Genomic DNA, 18,896 nt, shown 5'->3' with positions numbered 1-18,896 from the left:
AACTTAGCTAACTAGGTGCCAACTCCCGTGCTCCCCTTCACAACCCCATGGTAAGCAGTGTCCCCCAGACGGAATCAGAGAAACGGATTTAGCGTAAGTACATAAATCCTCTTTTTGTTTTTTTTGGTTTTTTTTTTAGGAATTTGTCAGTGTTTTCTTTTTTGTTGCCTGTAAAATTCAAAACAAATATCTATTCCAATATAAAATCACAATAGTTACCCAATAGTTCTCAAAAACGAAAATCTTCAAAATATATTTGCTTGGATAGAATAAGACATTAGAAAACTAATCTCGGCAACGTTCAGAATGTACATTTCAAAATTTGTGCTTCATTAGAAAATGGTTTTGAAGCAAGGAAAATCTGTTTTTAATCCTTCTAGGCAACCAGTCTGATGATGACACTGACATTGGTGATGCATCCGACTCCTCTGACAACTCGCAGGGGAAATCAGGGCAGGTAGGAAAAATGTATTACTGTAATCTGGCCAGAGAAAATGCACATGGAAGTTGTGGACAAGGTAGTAATTCTGGAAGTGTGGCAAAACAATGCCACCAAATGTCCAGACCCATTTTTTGTGATGTGATAGTTAAGTTGGGAATTGTTCAGTACAGTAAAAGAGGATTTATGTACTTACGTTAAATCCGTTTCTCTGATTCCGTCTGGGGGACACTGCTTACCATGGGTTGAGGAGGGAGCTTGGGGAGTTGGCACCTAACTAGTTAAGTTTTAGTACTGCCGACAGACCCCTCCCCTCTACAATCCCCGTGGACTCTTCAGTTTATTAAAAAGCCCTAGGAGTAAGGCCAGTCAAACAAGAGCACACAGAAGAAGGGAGGGTTCGCAGTGTCCCCCAGACGGAATCAGAGAAACGGATTTAACGTAAGTACATAAATCCTCTTTTCTCTTTCATCCAGTCTAGGGGACACTGCTTACCATGGGGACGTTCTAAAGCAGCCCCCTAAGGGTGGGACTACTCTGAAATTCCCGCTCGCAAAGCATTACGAGCGAAATTTGCATCCGCAGATGCAAATATATTAAATTGGTAAAACTTTGTAAACGTGTGGACAGAGGACCAGGTGGCTGCTCTGCAAAGCTGGTCCACAGAAGTCCCATTTCTCGCTGCCCACGACGCCCCTACCGATCTGGTGGAATGGGCCGTAAGCCTCTCCGGCACAGGACGGTTAGCCTTTATGTAAGCATGTCTAATGGTTGCCGTAATCCATCTAGCGATGGACTGTTTTGAGGCTGGCCAGCCTCTCTTATTAGCGTCATAAAGAACAAACAAAGAATCCGTACGTCTAATTTGAGAAGTTCTCTTGACATAGGTGCGCAGAGCCCTAACCACATCTAACTTTTCCATAGACTGGTGATCAGACTGGAATGTCGATGAAAAAGCCAGAACTACAATTTCCTGGTTAAGGTGAAACGCCGAAACTACCTTCGGAACGAAGGAAGGAAGGGTTCTTAAGACCGCTCTGTCCTCGTGGAAAACCAAATATGGTTCTCGACAAGACAAGGCTCCTAATTCCGAAACTCTTCGAGCAGAAGCGATAGCTAAAAGAAAGAGGACCTTCCAGGTCAACCACTTTAATTCTGTCACACGCAAGGGCTCAAAGGGAGGCCCTTTAAGCATTTCCAGTACCAGGTTGAGATCCCATGGTGCTGTCGGCGGAACATAGGGAGGCTGAATATGCAGTACTCCCTGGAGAAAAGTCCTGATATCTGGTAAATCGGCTAATTTCATATGGAAAAATACCGAAAGTGCCGATATCTGGACTTTTAGGGAACCTAACCTGAGACCTGCCTCCAGGCCATCCTGAAGGAAAGCTAACAAGCGAGTGAGGCGAAAGGAGGATGAGTGGCAAGTCCTACCTTCGCACCATCTAATGTAAGCTCTCCAAATCCTGTGATAGATGCGAGCTGAAACTGGCTTCCTAGCTCGCATCAGGATATTCACTACGTTGGGGGAGAAACCTCTAGCCCTCCAGAGGCTGGCTTCAACAGCCATGCCGTTAAACTGAGCTGAGGTAAATTCTGGTGTCGGAATGGACCCTGAAGGAGAAGGTCGTCTCGAGATGGTAGACGAACCCCGGGTCCTTCTGCCATGGAGATTATGTCCGCGTACCAGACTCGGCGCGGCCATGAGGGGGCTACCAGAATCACTGGCAGACTCCCCTGCCTGACCCGTCTGAGAACGCGAGGAAGCATGGAGATGGGAGGAAATAGGTATCCCATCCTGAACTCCCATGGCATGGTCATGACGTCCACTGCCACGGCTAAGGGGTCTCTTGACCTTGCGCAAAACGTGAAAACCTTCCTGTTGTGTCTGGAGGCCATGAGATCTATGTCCGGAAGACCCCACCTCTGAACTAGGGACTGAAAGACTTCCGGATGGAGAGACCACTCCCCCGGCATCATCTGTTTGCGACTGAGATAGTCGGCTTCCCAATTGTGTATTCCTGGGATGAATACAGCAGATATTGCCGGAACATGAAGTTCTGCCCAAGACAAAATCTGGGCTGCAATTTTCATTGCCGCTGCACTCTTGGTTCCTCCCTGTCTGTTGACATATGCCACAGCCGTGGCATTGTCGGACTGAATTCTGACAGGGTGGCCCTGGAGGAGGGATTGTCCTCCTTTGAGGGCCAAGAGAATAGCCTTCAGTTCCAACACATTTATGGATAGGGATGATTCCTGAACCGACCAAAGGCCCTGAAGGCGGAGGTGTAGGATTACCGCCCCCCCAACCTTTCAGGCTGGCGTCTGTCGTGGCTATGATCCACGTCCCCGGAGAGAAGGATCTGCCCACTGTCAAGTGATCCTGAATCAGCCACCACTGGAGAGATTCTCTGGACCTCGGGGATAGAGAGATCTTCTGGAGGTCCATGCGTAGATGGAATCCTGACCACTTCGTCAACCGGTCCCACTGAAAACAGCGAGAGTGGGCTCGACCAAAGGGAATGGTCTCGAAAGAGGCCACCATCTTTCCCAGCAGCCGCATGCACAAGTGGATTGATGGGCTGGGGGAGGACAAGACCTGAGATGTTATGCTTTGAATTGAAGCAGCCTTTTCGACAGGAAGGAACACCTTTTGCTGGCTGGTGTCCATGATGAGGCCCAGGAAAATCATGCGTTGACACGGAACCATCTGAGATTTCTTTAAGTTGATGAGCCATCCGTGACCCTTGAGAACCGCCAAGGCAAGGGACAAGTGATAACGCAAACAACTCTCTGAGGAGGATTTGAAGAGCAGGTCGTCCAGATATGGCACGACCTGGATGCCCAGAAGGTGAAGACGAGCTGCCATAACCGACATGACTTTTGTGAAAACCCTCGGCGCCGTGGAGAGGCCGAAATGGAGGGCCCGAAACTGATAATGGGAGGGTCCTACAGTAAATCTGAGGAGGGACTGATGGCCCTCCCAAATGGGAATGTGGAGGTATGCATCTTTTATGTCTATGGAAGCCATAAATTGATCTCTCTCCAAACCGTTTATGACCGACCTCAGAGATTCCATCCGAAATCTGTCGACTCTTAGGTGCACATTGAGGGTCTTTAGGTTTAAAATGGGTCGGAAGGAGCCGTCCGGCTTCTTCACAAGGAACAGGTTTGAATAAAAACCCTGTCCCTTTTGGAATTCTGGAACCCTGCAGACAACCTTCTGAGAGAGAAGAGAGGCGACACAATCCTGTATTGCCTGTCTTCTGGATGGATCTCTGGGTAGGGGGGTAACGAAGAACCGATGGGGTCTGGGACCCAGCAGGTCTATCCTGTATCCCCTTGATATAATGCCCCGAATCCAGGAGTCCTGGGAGGACTCTGTCCACTGTTGAAGAAAAAGAGACAGACGACCTCCCACTGGGGTTTCCCCCCGGGGAAACAAGTGGTCGTCAGGACGCAGGCTTCTCCTGAGTCCTGGAGGCCTGGCGCCTGGCCGAAAAAGAGGATCTTCCTCTAGAGGAGGAGCCTCGGGCATTGGGCTGTTTACCCCTAAAAACCTGTCCCCTGGACAAGGAGGATCCTCGAAAGGGCTGACGGAAGGAGCTTAACCTGGGTTTTCTGCTTCTACCTGGGAAAACCGGCAAGGAAGTACTCTTGCCCCCAGTAGCCTGGGATATCAAGGTATCTAATTCCAGACCAAACAAACCTGCTGCTGAAAAAGGAATGATTTCAACAGACTTTTTTGATTCCGCATCTCCTTCCCAGGATTTCAGCCATAGAGTTCTTCTAGCTGAAATGGATGCAGCCTGTATAGAGGAGGAGACAGCCGCTGAATTTTGAGCCGCCTCATAAATGTACCCCGATGCCTTTTTTTAAATGTAAGGCCAGGGGGAGTAATTCAGAACCCTGTAAGGTCTCTGCCAGCTGGTCTGCCCATACTTCCATGGCTCTAGCCACCCAAGCTGAAGCGAATGTGGGTCTAAAGGACGAACCTGCAGCCGCAAAAATAGATTTCAGTTGAGATTCAATCTTCCGGTCATTGGCATCCGGAAGGGACGCTGAACCAGGAGCTGGAAGTAAGGTGTGTTTGGCTAAACGTGCTATAGGAACATCTACTTTTGGGATACTTTCCCAACGAATTACCTCCTCCTCCTGTAAGGGGTACAAGGAGGAGAATCTTCTGGGAACTGAGAACCCTCAGGTTGTTTCCATGCTCCTTCAGCAATATCTACGAGTTCCCTAGAAGGGGGAAAACGGCAAGCCTTTCTTTTGGCTTTCTTGAACAGAATTCTGTCTCTAGGTGTAGGATCCTCCGGCTCTGGGAGGTCTAACGCTTGTCTAACTGCAAAAACCAAATCATTAACAAATTGGTTTCTAGAACTATCCTCCTGTTCCGAAGACTGAACTTGGTCAGAATCGGAATAAACTGTCTCCTCATCCTCAGAAGATTCCTCAGAATCTGAAAGGACCGTGATAGGGTTATCCGATCTAGGTCTCTTCCTTTTAGCGGACGGGATGTTTGGGGACTCAAGCAACAAGTTAAGCTTATTTAAACCTTTAAGGAAAGCTGTAGACCATGCCCCTTCTGTGGGGATAGGGGTTTGGTCAGAAAAGGAAGAGGAAGATCCTGGTAAGGATGCTCCAATAGACCCTGTGGTAACAGGGAGGCCCAGCTGAGTGCTATTATTAGAAGCCACCGAAGTAGCCATATTAGATAGCAATTGGTTAGATTGTAATACCATCTGAGCTAAGGAGGAAACCGACTGTGTCAGGGAGGCCACCCAGGCCGGCTCCTCCGTCAGAGGGGCTGTGGACTGATGAGTCTGCACAGTGGAAGCCCCTGCATCAGAGGCAGAACAGAGTGCCAATTTAGGGTCCCCCTGCCCACACGGTAATTTAGCTTGACATTTTGAACAAGTGAAATATTTTGCAATAGGGCCCTTTCCCTTATCTGTCATTTTTATAAAGGAAGGCACACCAATCACACAGATTAATGGGTTAATCTAGCTGTGTAACAGAGAGAATAGAGAGTGATATGTATGCAGAAAAAACAGATTATATAACAAGAAACAACTAATCTATATAATAAAAGTTGTACTTGTAATACTTAAACACCAAATGTTTTGTAGGCAAGTAGGAGACTATAATGTAAACCTTACAAGCCTACTTTTTTTCCACAGAAATAAACAATATGTGTGTTTAAAGGCAATACTTAGCCCAGGGCCATAAAGGAGAGAAGTCCACGGCAGTTTGTCCTGTGTCTGCTCCCTCAGCTCTGCTCTCTCTTCCCGGGCTTCCTTTGGCACCAGAAGACTGGGATATACCATCTCTCTGTGGAAGGAGGGGGAACTCTATGTATTAGCCCCCCCCCTTCAATAGCTCCAAAACGCTTGTAAAAAGAAAAAAAGAAAAAATGGAGCGTGACAGGTAGTGGAGACCTCTTTACAGAGGTCTCCGCAGCGACATACCCGGCGCCCTCCTCCTATGCATGGGGGGGAACCGTGGTATAGCCCCCTTCCTCCTCTCTCCGTAGCGCTGCTGGCCCGAAAATCCAAGATGGCCGCCGCTACTTGTAAATCCGATAACCGGCACTCTATGCCTGTCATGGCAGCGCCGGTTATCGGGGAGGCTGGAGGAGTGCAGCGGTCCATGAGACCGCTTGTCACTCCTCAGTTTAGGCACCCTTCTGAAAGTTTCCCTGTCAGTGAGAGCCTCTGGCTCCCATCTGACAGGAGAATGCCTGCGCTGCTGGCTGTGAGTGTGTTCTCTATCATAGAACACACTCCAGCACTGTCACCAGTAAAGAAGAATAATAAAATTAAAAGAAAGAAATAAAAAAATTTTAAAATTACACTAGCTATAAAAAACGCTGCCCAACTCCAGGGCACCTGAAAAAAACTGAAGAGTCCACGGGGATTGTAGAGGGGAGGGGTCTGTCGGCAGTACTAAAACTTAACTAGTTAGGTGCCAACTCCCCAAGCTCCCTCCACAACCCATGATAAGCAGTGTCCCCCAGACTGGATGAAAGAGAAATATAGATATTTTACCTTCAACCCAAAAGAAGTCTGAATGCAAATATTAATATCCGAACTATTGGCTTAGAAAGTCTATGCCTCCCCTTGGTATACAGTTTTGGCCAAAAGTTTTGAGTGACACAAATATTATTTTTCGCAAAGTCTGCTGCCTCATTTTTTATGATGGCAATTTGCATGTACTCCAGAATGTCATGAAGAGTGATCAGATGAATTGCAATTAATTTCAAAGTTCCTCTTTGCCATGACAATGAACTTTATCCCCAAAACATTTCCACTGCATTTCAGCCCTGTCACAAAAGGACCACCTGACATCAGGTCAGTGATTTTCTCATTACCACAGGTGAGAGTGTTGACCAGGTCAAGGTTGGCAATCACTCTGTCATGCTGATTGAGTTAGAATAACAGATTGGAAGCTTTAAAAGGAGGGTGGTGCTTGAAATCATTGTTATTCCTCTGTTAATCATGGTTACTTGCAAGGAAACATGTGCAATCATCATTGCTTTGCACAAAAAGGGCTTCACAGGCAAGGATATTGCTGCTAGTAAGATTGCACCTAAATCAGCCATTTATCATGTCAAGAACTTCAAGAAGAGAGGTTCAATAGTTGTGAACAAGGCTTCAGGGCGCCCAAGAACATCCAGCAAGCGCCAGGACCTTCTCCTGAAGTTGATTCAGCTGCGGGATCGGGGCACCACCAGTGCAGAGCTTGCTCAGGAATGGCAGCAGGCAGGTTTGAGTGCATCAGAACGCACAGTGAGGGGAAGACTTTTGGAGGATGGCCTGGTGTCAAGAAGGCCAGCAAAGAAGCCACTTTTCTCCAGGAAAAACATAAGAGATGGACTGATATTCTGCAAAGGATACATGGATTGGACTGCTGAGGACTGGGGTAAAGTAATTTTTTCTGATGAATCCCCTTTCAGATTGTTTAGGGCATCTGAACAAATGCTTGTCCGAAGAAGTAAAGGTGAGCGCTACCATCAGTCCTGTGTCATGCCAACAGTAAAGCAACCTGAGACCATTCAGGTGTGGTGTTGCTTCTCAGCCAATGGAGTGGGCTCACTCACAATTTTGCCTAAGAACACAGCCATGAATACAGAATGGTACCAAAACATCCTCCAAGAGCAACTTCTCCCAACCATCCAAGAACAGTTTGGTGACTGACAAACATAGCATTTTTCAGCATGATGGAGCACTTTGCCATAAGGCAAAAGTAATAACTAAGTGGCTCGGGGAACAAAACATCTAAATTTTGGGTCCATGGCCAGGAAACACCCCATACCTTAATCCCTTTGAGACCTAACTTGTGGTCAATCCTCAAGAGGCGGGTGGACAAACAAAAACCCACAAATTCTGACAAACTCCAAGCATTGATTAGGCAACAGTGGGTGGCCATCAGTCAGTATGTGGCCCAGAAGTTGATTGACAGCATGCCAGGGCGAATTGCAGAGGTCTTCAAAAAGAAGGGTCAACACTGCAAATATTGACTCTTTGCATAAACTTAATGTCAATAAAAGCCTTTGACACTTATGAAATGCTTGTCATTTTACTTCAGCATGCCATAGCAACATCTGACAGAAAGGTCTAAAAACATTGAAGCAGCAAACTTTGTGAGAACCAATACTTGTGTCATTCTCAAAACTTTTGACCATGACTGTATGTGCCAATGCCCACTCCTGTATACATGCCCTCACTTTGCATTTCTCATGCCTGTGCTTTCCATACAAGGCCATTTTCAGTCTCACAGGTAATGTGCTTAAGTAAGGGGGCATATACAATATTAAATGCATCTAAAAGACCAATCTGGCTCTTTATAAAACACACACTGCCAATAATAAACAGAGTAAGTACATTGTTGCCCTGCTCCTAATTTTTTAAAAATTTGCAATGGCCAATAATGAGCGCTGAATTGTTAACAACTTGGTTAGAAATCATAAACGTATTGAGCATATATAAAAAATATCTTTGATTGTTTCATCAATAAAAAGTAATCGCATTAACATCAATAGATAAATCAAAATGACCTAAGGTTTAACAATTATGGATTACCAGCCTCCTAAACATTATGGGCCTGATTCATTAAGGAAAAGTAAGCAAAACAAATTAGTAACTTTGAACCTTGGCAAAACCATGTTGTATTGGAGGGGGGTAAATTTAAAATGTAAGGACAGATTTATAATTCTGGTAGAGCATGTCCTAAATCAACTTTTTATGTCAATGTAAAAATAAAGTTATCAAGTATTTGCATCCTACATGAAATCGCAGCCAGTATTTCCTTATGTGCAAAATAATAACTCCTTTGCACTCCTTGCATTGCAACATGGTTTTGGTTGGTTCAATGTTATTCATTTTCTTGCTTTCCTTTCCTAAGGGAATCGGGTCCTATATGAGAGACATTTATTTTATCCTGAAAGATACACAAAAGTGTCCAGCGCTGGGAATCAACCCTCTGCTTATATACAATCACTCTTTATAAAATACACACTTTGAGTGAAATACACATATTTATTGGAACTTGAATTCCTGCAATATATATTTTATCCTGAGCTACTTTAAATGCAAAATCTGAAAAGCCCTTAAAACCGATTTAGTGGTCCTTATTGGTGGTTGTAGAGACAATATTCTTGTATACATTACATTAGTAACAAATCCACAAAAAGCAGCAGACAAATTATTCCCTTCATTATTAGACAATGTGGGGACCTTCTAAACCTGTTGCCTGCGACATGTCCCAATGTGAAAGAGGTTTCCAAAAGTGAAGTGCTTTTGAGTAATGTTCCCACTATTGTAAACGTACCAAGTGTAAACTTCAAAATAACTCTTCTCTGTCCTACCACTGGGGGACACTGCGTTACCTTGGGGTATAGTAGGTGGGTCTGGAGTTAGGCACTTATAAACTTGTTTGTTTCCCTGACTCATCCCCCACTATGCCCCTCCTCTGTAGCTGACTTCAGTTGTTGTAAGTGCCTTCTGGAGAAAGGTCACTTCTGTATAGGCTCCTGCCTATACTTAGTTTAGCAGTAGGTTTTCCTGTTTTTATTTTTCTTTCCTTTTCAGGGGCAGCGCTGGACTGAAAAGACCCAGAGGAGTGAATAGTCCCGGGGATTTCACTCGGAGTTCCAGCGCAGGTAAGCAGCTCTTCAGCACGCCTCCCTCGCACCTCTGCCGACAGTCATCCCCTAGAGAGAACGAGCAAAGGGGCCATGTTTAATTTGTTTTAATTATGCCTTTAAAGGCAAACTTTTCATTTGGCCCATTTTTTATTATATATTTGGCCTTATACACGGCCGCGGCCACAATCGGATATGCGGGCGGGAGTGAAGGTGTCTCCACCTCTCCTCTCCGCCCGCAGACTTGCCGGCAGCCTCTGCCCCTAGACAAGGAGCAGTGGGGGAGAAGGACAGGCATCGCGCTCTGTGGAGGCGATGAAACTGTCAGTGAGACCGCACACACCCTGGGCACAGCAGCGCGGCGGTTCTCACTTTCCCCCGGCTGCAGCCATATTCTGTATATGGGCTGAGCGGCGGTGAGCAGGGGCAGACATGTGCACCTCCCCCTCTCTCTCTCTCTCTCTAATGGCGTGAACGGCGGCCATCTTGGATCCGGAGCGCGCACACATCAGTGCATGCTATTCCTGACTGCCTCTCTTCACCTGGTAATGTTGGATCGTTTTTAATCGTATTTGTAAACGATTGTCAGCCTACATGCCACACAGTCAGGACTTTTATTTCAGGATCCTGTGACTGCTGTATATATTATAGGATTACCTATTTGACAATATTGGTAGTTCCTATCCTCCTGTGACATATATTTTTCTTTTAAGGCAGATATATATTGATATGGGAATACATAGCTGTATGATATCCCATATGGTGACTGTGAATGGAATGTTTCCATAACTCTGGTAAAGGGAGTTCTATATATATATAAAATCCCTTTTGTTATGTATAGCCTCCGTTCCACAAGCATTGTGGCTGGGTAACTTTTATACAGTTTTCCAGATATGCGGTATGTCTCAGGAATTACCTAGGGGGTAATAAACACGCTGTTTTATATGCTCTACATTATTTATGTGGCACAAAATTAATATACAGTGTTATCCTGTGGTAGGCTGGTTGGTCTGTATTGCAATATGTATATATATGTACATCAGGAGCTGTGGCTCATCTGATATATACACGGTTTTGATTACATGGTGTTGTGGTTTCTATTTCCATAATAGCACATATATATATTACCTGTTTAAAATATAGAACAGATTTATTCTGTGTCTTTTTTATTGCTGTTATATCAGCCTACAATCGGTGACTCCTCCAGGAGTAGATTACTCGCTGGTTGGCACACTCTGAAATTGTTATATATTTATGTGAATATGTGTCTTCAAAGTATATTGTTAGACAATATTATTTCCTGTTACTTTGCCTACCGTTTCCTTATGTTTTCTGACGGATCAACTGGGAAATAGGAGTGACATTGTATATGTGCGAAATGTAATTTTTGAATTATTTTTTCCACAGCCTAGCCCGAATGCCTTGGCACAGACTGCGGGGCTAAGGTCTACAAACAGGGTGCTCCCATTTCGGTGTCAGCTGTATTGCAGAAACAGGTCTGGTCTAAATCACTGTCACGTCTGTTGGCCGAACACATTAAGGTGATTTTTAAGTTTGAAATGGTACGTGAGTATACCCTTTTTCATGCTTCTACACATGTTTACACTATGCTGGTTAAGCTCCCACACAGCTTATATCTGTCCGCTAACACAGAAGCGGCATTACGCTGTTCAGGTATAAAACCATCCGGACAAAGATGCTGTTGTTCACCATCTTTCACAAATGGAGAGGATTTTATCTTTGACTGTTGCTACAGTCAAAATAAGGATGTAGTTTATTCCTCACCAGAGGATGTCTATTTCCATCTTGTTTTTACTATCAAGAGGAATATTCTTGCTGATTACAATCACGAGGTGAATAATCCCAGCTTAAACTGTACACAGTTTTCGCATTTGCAAGACAAACAGTCTATACTTGGTTTTCAACCTAAGTTTTAGTGACACCCTAGTTGGGAAAATGTTTATCCTCATATCTTAAACTCGGTGTCTGTCTTTTCTCAAAGACCAGGTAAACAGTAATAGGCTGGCTAGGTTTTCACCTTCCCTAACTCTCCAGAGTCAATACAAGGGAAGTAATCCCTGTTGGTGACAATCCTGTGGCTTTTCAGTTCGCTTATTCTGCTGTCCCCGGCGGGAGCAGACAAAGAAGTCCTCCTACACACAGCAGGGGCTAGTAAAGGATTTTATCTAGTGGCTTTCAAACAGAAGAAGTGCTCTAGCCTTTATTCACATTAAGGGTTAATGGGGTGGTTTGTATTCACCCAGCAGCATCATAGCTGGTAGGCATACAGCTATTCAGCTATGATACCTATAGTTAGCCACATGCTCACAGGACTACGTTCCAATATCGGAACTCTCAATTTTCTCTATTACAAAATGAGTATCCAAAGGCTTCTGGCGGTAGGTGTGCTTTCTATGTTTTATGTCAGCGACACCAGGCCATGATTTTTACGTGTTCCATCCGTTGATCCTCTCTGTTGATCTGAGGTCAGGGTGCCACATTCCGAGTCAGGCTTAGCCTTACAGGGGTGGTTATAGTTTATGTGCTGTGGAAATCAGGTAAACATCCATAGATTTGTGGACATTCCCCGAAGGTGGAAGTTATTTATTACACCCAACGCTTAGCTTACAGCTAGACGTTTTAAGCCAGAACATTATACTTGCAGCCTCTCAGCAAGAAGCAGGACTGCATTATTGGGTTCACAGGTGATCACTTTGAGCCTACCCAGCTTTTCGCTTGGTCTACCAAGCTAGAAGCGTTGGCTTATGCCTTATCTTCTAATTCGGAGTTTTCAATAGCTTCCTACCAAAGAACACGCTCATTTCTTTTCTACACAGTTCCAAATTGCTCCTGGCAGAATTTCCTTTCGATTACAGGAGTTTCTCTTTTGCAAAATAGGATACAAAGTTTCTACTGGTATCTTTGGTTCTCCTTGTTCGTAACATCTCCCATGTCTCAACAGGGAGATTCTTATCAAGGAAGGCTGATTTCATGGCTTTGGACGTGAATAGCACCCCTTTGCCTTAATTCACTAATTTACCTTTCGGGTGGTGCTTAGTCACATTGTTTTTATTAGTGAGTCAGTTGTTCTTCTTGGACAGAGGGTCAGAAGACCTGTAGAGATTCGGTCTCAGAATGCAGTGGTGTTGCATATTTGTAGCACTTATGCAATTTCCGTATCCTAATGCAGGATAGGGGTCGACCTGGTCAGAGGGGTGTTCCTTGTGCCATCCTATGGGCCAAGCTAGACCAACTTATTATTGTTATTCAGGGCCGAATGCCTTACCAATCAATCCTTTAACAGGTAGAGTGGGTCACCTCAGGGTAATACCTTTGAGCTCTCCTGGTTAGGTCATAGGGCTCTCTAAGAGGGAGCCCAGGTTCTTTTCACATGTTAACCTGTTTTCTCTATCGGCTCTCAATCTAATGACCCTCAGGTGGATTTGTCCATAGCCAAGTCGGGTCTCCCTAGAACTTAGGAGGTGATTCACAGCTCCTATTTACTCGTGGGAGTTCAAAAGTTTCTAGGAGGGGGCGCATCCCAGCTAGTCTGGTGGTCCGCCGTATGTCTCGTAGAGCAGTGTTCTACTGTTTTAGGGGACTTGTGTTGTCGTCCCTCTTTTCCCGTTTTCAGAGACGCCTCATCTCGTAGTTCGGCTCTTTTTGTTTTCATCATCTGGTTTGACGTGCCATCGGATGGCTAACCTTTTCGGCCAGAGAATCCTTGCAGGGAGATGGTTGCTACCTTCAATTCAGCGGTAGAGATTCTTCCTCAGCTGTTTTCTTTGGGCTAGATATTATATTTGGTGTAAATTTCTGAAATTTCACACGTCCCACTCAGGAATCTTTTAAAGAGTTTTCTTTACCAGCTGGCTTCTATGGGGTCTACGCCCTTCTTCTTTCAGCGTGCAGCTTCCGTGGCTCTCTGTCTAGCTCAGCGGAAGGTTGTTTTGATTAAGTGGTTTCTTCATGCTCAGCCCACCTTTGGGTGGTTGTAGATTTCCAGGGAGTCTAGTTCTCGTCATCAGGAGGCTTGCTTTGGCCTCCGGTGACTCTGAATTAGTTAAGCTGTTAGCTCATGGTTTGAGTGCTTCCTGGTATATATGTCAGGCTTATGTTGTTAGCTCTCTATATGAGTGCTCCCTCAGATATCGCTGAGTTAGTTAAGCTGTTTGCTCATGAAATGAGTGCTCCCTTGTTTATTTCTGAATGGTTTAAGCACTGTATCAGTGCTCCCTTAGATATCACTGAGTGACTTAAGCTGTTGCATCAGTGTATATGGTGGTCCTTTGTATATCATTGAGTTGTTGGCTCAATGCAGGCTGTTCTCTTGGATGTCACATCTCGTAGGGGATCTGGGGCGAGAGTGTGTATGGCTCTTCCTCATTTCCTTTATCAGAAACTTAATGGCGGTTCGAGACATAATTGGTTATGACAATTAGTGCCTGCATTCCACTGACACAGAGATTGTAGTTCATCAATCTTGTGCCTCTTCTTTTTGTGTAACGTTTATCCGACGGGAGATAGTTTGTGCTCTTGTTCGCACAGTTCCTGTTAGGAATTGAATGCCCATTTAGCCTCTCTAACGCTAAAGAGCGTAGGGGGGACAGGGTCTAGGTGGTCTCTTGCCACTGCATCATGACCAACATTCTGTCTGTACCCCTCTGCAGGTTCCAGTGACTTTTACAGTGCACTTTCCAGGAGGGTTGCAGCTTTTTGTACGCCACAAAAGCGTCATTCAATGGTCCAGTTGTACAGAGTGGCAGTGTCTGTTTCTGCTGCATATTGTTTCTTTGTTGCATGCCTTTGCATTCACAAATGCAGGGTTTTGAACACAAAACATTGCGCACAGCCGTTCCAGAGCATTCCCGCCCTTGGACACAGCTTTGGTAGCTCCCCAAGGTAACGCAGTGTCCCCCAGTGGTAGGACAGAGAAAAGAGGATTTTTACTCACTGTAAAATCAGTTTCTCTTACTACACTGGGGGACACTGCGTGCCCTCCCTTGCTCTGAAAGTAGTGCTATCTTTGGTGTTGCTTTCTAGATTGCTTCTTCTCTCTTCCTGGCTTGGTTATACAAAACTGAAGTCCGCTACAGAGGAGGGGCATCGTGGGGGATGAGTCAAGGAAACAAACAAGTTTATAAGTGCCTAACTCCAGACCCACCTACTATACCCCAAGGTAACGCAGTGTCCCCCAGTGTAGTAAGATAAACTGATTTTACGGTGAGTAACAATCCTCTTATCTGAAATAACGTCAGAGGTACAACGAAACCTCAGAAGATATAGTGCTTGTAATCCACTTTGACACATCATGGAATATATGAAATAAAATAGGGAACAGTAATATTGTAATACTATGAAAAATATATTTTTTCCCAACAAAATTCAAAACACATAAAATAAGAAAAGCAGCTTGTATGTAGAGATATATATGGTGATTGTAGTCCCCTACTTAGCTTCCAAGATGTGGTTCTTTGCTGTCACTGAAGGTCCACCTGCACGGATGATTGCTGTAGCAGGCAGTATTCACTTAGTAAAGAAGTTTGAACAAAGTGTAACTACGTCATCAGGGTTATGTTGTGCTATGTATTTATATATGAGCCCCTGGTTCCTAAGAAAGTAGTAGTCAGGATTTTATTTTTTTTCATTAACCTGCGATGAATAGTGGAAGAAATACTCTCTAGCAGTAAACTACAAATATGCGCTGTGTGGTATCAGACCTCTAAGTGCACTGTGATAAACTTGGTGCTCAAGTGTTTGTAATTGTGCATGTAAAGTAATACCAGGGGTTAAATGTATAAAGTGTTGATTTCTGCAAGTCGCCGGAAATTGGCGAGTTTGCAGTAGCAATGTTTTTGCAAAACAATGCCCTTAAAGACATTGCCACTTTAAATTTTCTCTGCAAACTCCCCGATTTCCGGCGACTTGCAGAAATCAACACTTAACAAATTTGCCCCCAGGACTCTTGGAGTTTTATTATCTGTATTTCATTGTTCGGGAACCATATTTACTCTTTTCCACTATTTAGAGATTACAGGCACGGCGTGCCATTACTTTGGATAGAGTCACTCTTGGACTGGGGTTTCCAGTGAATGTGTAAATGTCGCTCTGTCCGCAATGATAACATCATGTTATAGAGCGCCGTGCCTGGGAGTGGTTATTTCTGGGAAGTGCTCTAATGGTACTCGGCAAAAGCAATGACAGAGGGTTACCATGGTCACCAGCCCTGAGTTAAGTGCCAGTTATGAAGAGGTAGTTTTATATTAGTAGACACATCCAATTGCTCAAGGATTGATTTTTGGAAGACAGAGGGGACATTTATAACCTAAAAAGAGCATACCTTGTTATATGTGACAAGGTCATGCTTCTGATCCTGCATGTCTATGGTACTGGAGGCTCTTCTAATACAGTAAAATATAGCATAATACTATATAAAAAATAATAACATAACAATAGTGGCAGAGAAGGGCCACATCTCATTTGTTGAACTATTTGATTATCAATTAATTAACTCAAAATTGTTTGTAGTTGCATATGTTCTTTACAGATTCAAATAAGTCAGCTCAAATGGACTTTGCATTCAGATTTCTTTTGGGTTGAAGGTAAAATATATATATTTACTCTACATTTTTATACTGAGTAAATCACAACTGTACTATCGCATCACAAAAAATGGGTCTGGATTTTAATATCGAAAAAATCTCACTTTTTTCTTTATTTGTAAAAGAATTTACTCATTGCAAAACATTTTATTTTGTTTTTGTTTGATTTTTTAGAAAAGGAAGAGAAGTAGCCATGGAACACCCAATTTAGCAAGGTAAAGTGACAGATTTCAACAATTCCGCAAAAAGTATTGTTTGTTTTCTCATGGCAATATTAATTAAGGAACTGTTAATTTTCACTATTCACTTAAAGGTGTAGTGTAACTTCTGTTTTTATAAAGGTTAAAGGACATTTCCACTGCCTTATTAAAGGATGCATCAGTTAGACTTTGTACACACTACACTGTTTTCAGACGATCAGACGATAAACCTACCGGTTGGCCCGATATCATGGTAGTGTGCACCATCCAACAATGAACGATTATCGTTCCAAAGCCCATCATACCGTTGAACAAGACTTTTAAACTGAACTAAAAATCTTGTTCTACGGTGGAAGGATGTGTTCCAATTCTGCAGTGCGTAAGCACTCATGACCACAGTGTCCATAGATCTCTATGGAGTGTGCAGAGTCAGGACCTTTTCAGCCGATATGTTATGACAGATGAAAAACACAGGTTTGACAGTAAATCAATAGTGTGTACACATGAATCCGCATGCTGATCGGGACTTTAAGTCACTGGTAAAATTGCTAAAAATATTGCATCCATAGAATTTTCCTGTAGTATGTACCCAGCCTTTGTAATACCCTAATGATTAATATACCTAAGTAAACAGAACACACCACACAGGCAGCATTGTCTGACTCTTGCTGCAGTATTTAATCAGTACTTTAGTGAGTTTCTAACTTCCAACATGGGAGGGAGATATTTCAACCTGGAGTTAGAAATCCAATATTTTTAGGTAAATATTATGGCATTGATGTTTGGGAGAGATTTGAATCTATTTCCGAGAACTTTTTAACCTTTGAAGGTAATTTGGTCATTAAGAAAGCATATTAATAAAAATGTACATTTATTTTAATATATGTAATGTATAACAAGGATAATGTACTTCTACTGTACATTGTAGGAATATTAGAAGCCCCAGAGTAGTTCCATCACCAAATAAAACTCAAGGCTACAAGTTGAGAGCGACCACAAGGTATGGGATCCCTGGTATTCCTATCACATCTCCCGGGCATGTTCTGAGTGTGCGTCCTCACCACATGGCACGTCTCCAGCACACCCGCCCTTCACTACTCTCCCCCTTCCAATCCTCCCCGCCTTCCTCCCCCACTTCCTTCTTCTCTCCCACTCCTACTTCATTTTTATTTTTTTTCTATACATACGTACATACCTGCAGAATACATCCACCGCTAAGTTCAGAAGGGCTAATTTATTTGTCTGTGTAGAATGTGAATTGATGATGTAGCTGTTCATTTGTATGTTTACCGCAACTTTTCATTTAAGCTGCACCATGTTGGTATTTTGTTTCTTCTATTACATGGTTGTCCAGCATGCCTGTAAATGTGGCCCAGCAAGAGTTTTGGTTGTGGCAAGGGGGCAGTGCTGTAAAAAAAAATCCTGCAAAAAAAATAAATAAATACCTTGCGGTCACGTCAGCTGGCGCTTCGGCTCCCTCCCTGGTCTCCTCCTCCATGTGGCGCTCGCAGTGAATGTCAGGGGTGACGTCATCACACCCGACATCCATTGCGTAGCGCAGCACAGAGGAGTCACTCGCGCGAACTATCAGCAGCAGTGAAAGATTATCCAGTATCTTATTGTTGTTACTCTGAATTTGGACTTTCTGCACCGTGCAATTATGAACTAGCTGTGTTCTCTGTATGTATCTAATATAAATATTAAGAGATAATTGTATTTTTAATATTTTAAAACATTTTAAATGTGCAGTGCTGAGTAGGGTGAAAATATCACCCACTGTTACCTTCATCGGAGGCTGCTCCATGAGCCATTTTTCCCACCACCCTATCTTTAAATCTCTGTAGATTTCTATTAGTCCTCCTGATGTTACCTATATCGGTGACCATTTCAAACTGGTCAATAAAAAAAATGATTAATGGGTGCAGAAAGAGAGGTAAAAAAAGTTTTTGGCATTTAATTCCCCGAACCCCACTAAGGGGCAGATGCAGGCAAGTTAAATTGTAGCTGGAAATGGGACTACTGCTTTAATCATGATTCTGCAACAGGTTTCCTAACTCTTACTAACTTCATTTCCAAGTAAGTTTAATATGTTATCTATGTTTTTTTCAATGATCAGCTATCGTTAGTGTTAGTGTATTTTATGTGCGGCCCAAACCAACTCGTCGTCTTCCAATGTGGCCCAGGGAATCTAAAAGGTTGGACACCCCTGTTCTATTGTAATCTGTTTTAAAATAAAACTAAATAAAAAGAATACAATAACACAAGGCTACAGACAGAGTGCTTATATACATGACAGGAAACCACAATATGTTTTCCAATACCATTTTTGAAATAAAACAAGCTGCTCATTATACCCATCTGTGTTTTGTGCTTATTGATGGATATATATATAGAATCACAGAGCACTTTCACAATGGGTTCTACATCATTTAATATTCCACCTTATAATGTGCAGTCTTCTAAAATAGGACTGATTTAACCAGTTATTAATTTGTTCATTGTTCTGTTTT

General features: G+C 43.5%; 1 protein-coding gene across 7 annotated transcripts in view; it reads left to right on the top strand.

Moving 5' to 3' along the window:
* The window catches only part of LOC142141024 (uncharacterized), a 119,738-nt gene that overhangs the window by 80,077 nt on the left and 20,765 nt on the right, over window positions 1-18,896 (top strand). For 6 of the 7 annotated variants that reach the window (XM_075199090.1, XM_075199086.1, XM_075199088.1 and 3 more), the window contains 3 exons: window positions 381-457; window positions 16,361-16,401; window positions 17,315-17,386. In XM_075199090.1, the coding sequence (XP_075055191.1) occupies window positions 381-457; window positions 16,361-16,401; window positions 17,315-17,386 (190 nt within the window). The remainder of the gene's footprint in view (window positions 1-380; window positions 458-16,360; window positions 16,402-17,314; window positions 17,387-18,896) is intronic. The other variant, XM_075199089.1, reaches the window with a different exon arrangement.

This window comes from Mixophyes fleayi, chromosome 2 (genome assembly GCF_038048845.1).
Source record: "Mixophyes fleayi isolate aMixFle1 chromosome 2, aMixFle1.hap1, whole genome shotgun sequence".
In the NCBI taxonomy this organism is placed as follows: Eukaryota; Metazoa; Chordata; class Amphibia; order Anura; family Limnodynastidae; genus Mixophyes; species Mixophyes fleayi.
Note: the sequence above shows the minus strand (reverse complement) of the source record. Positions and strands in the feature narration are given on the sequence as shown.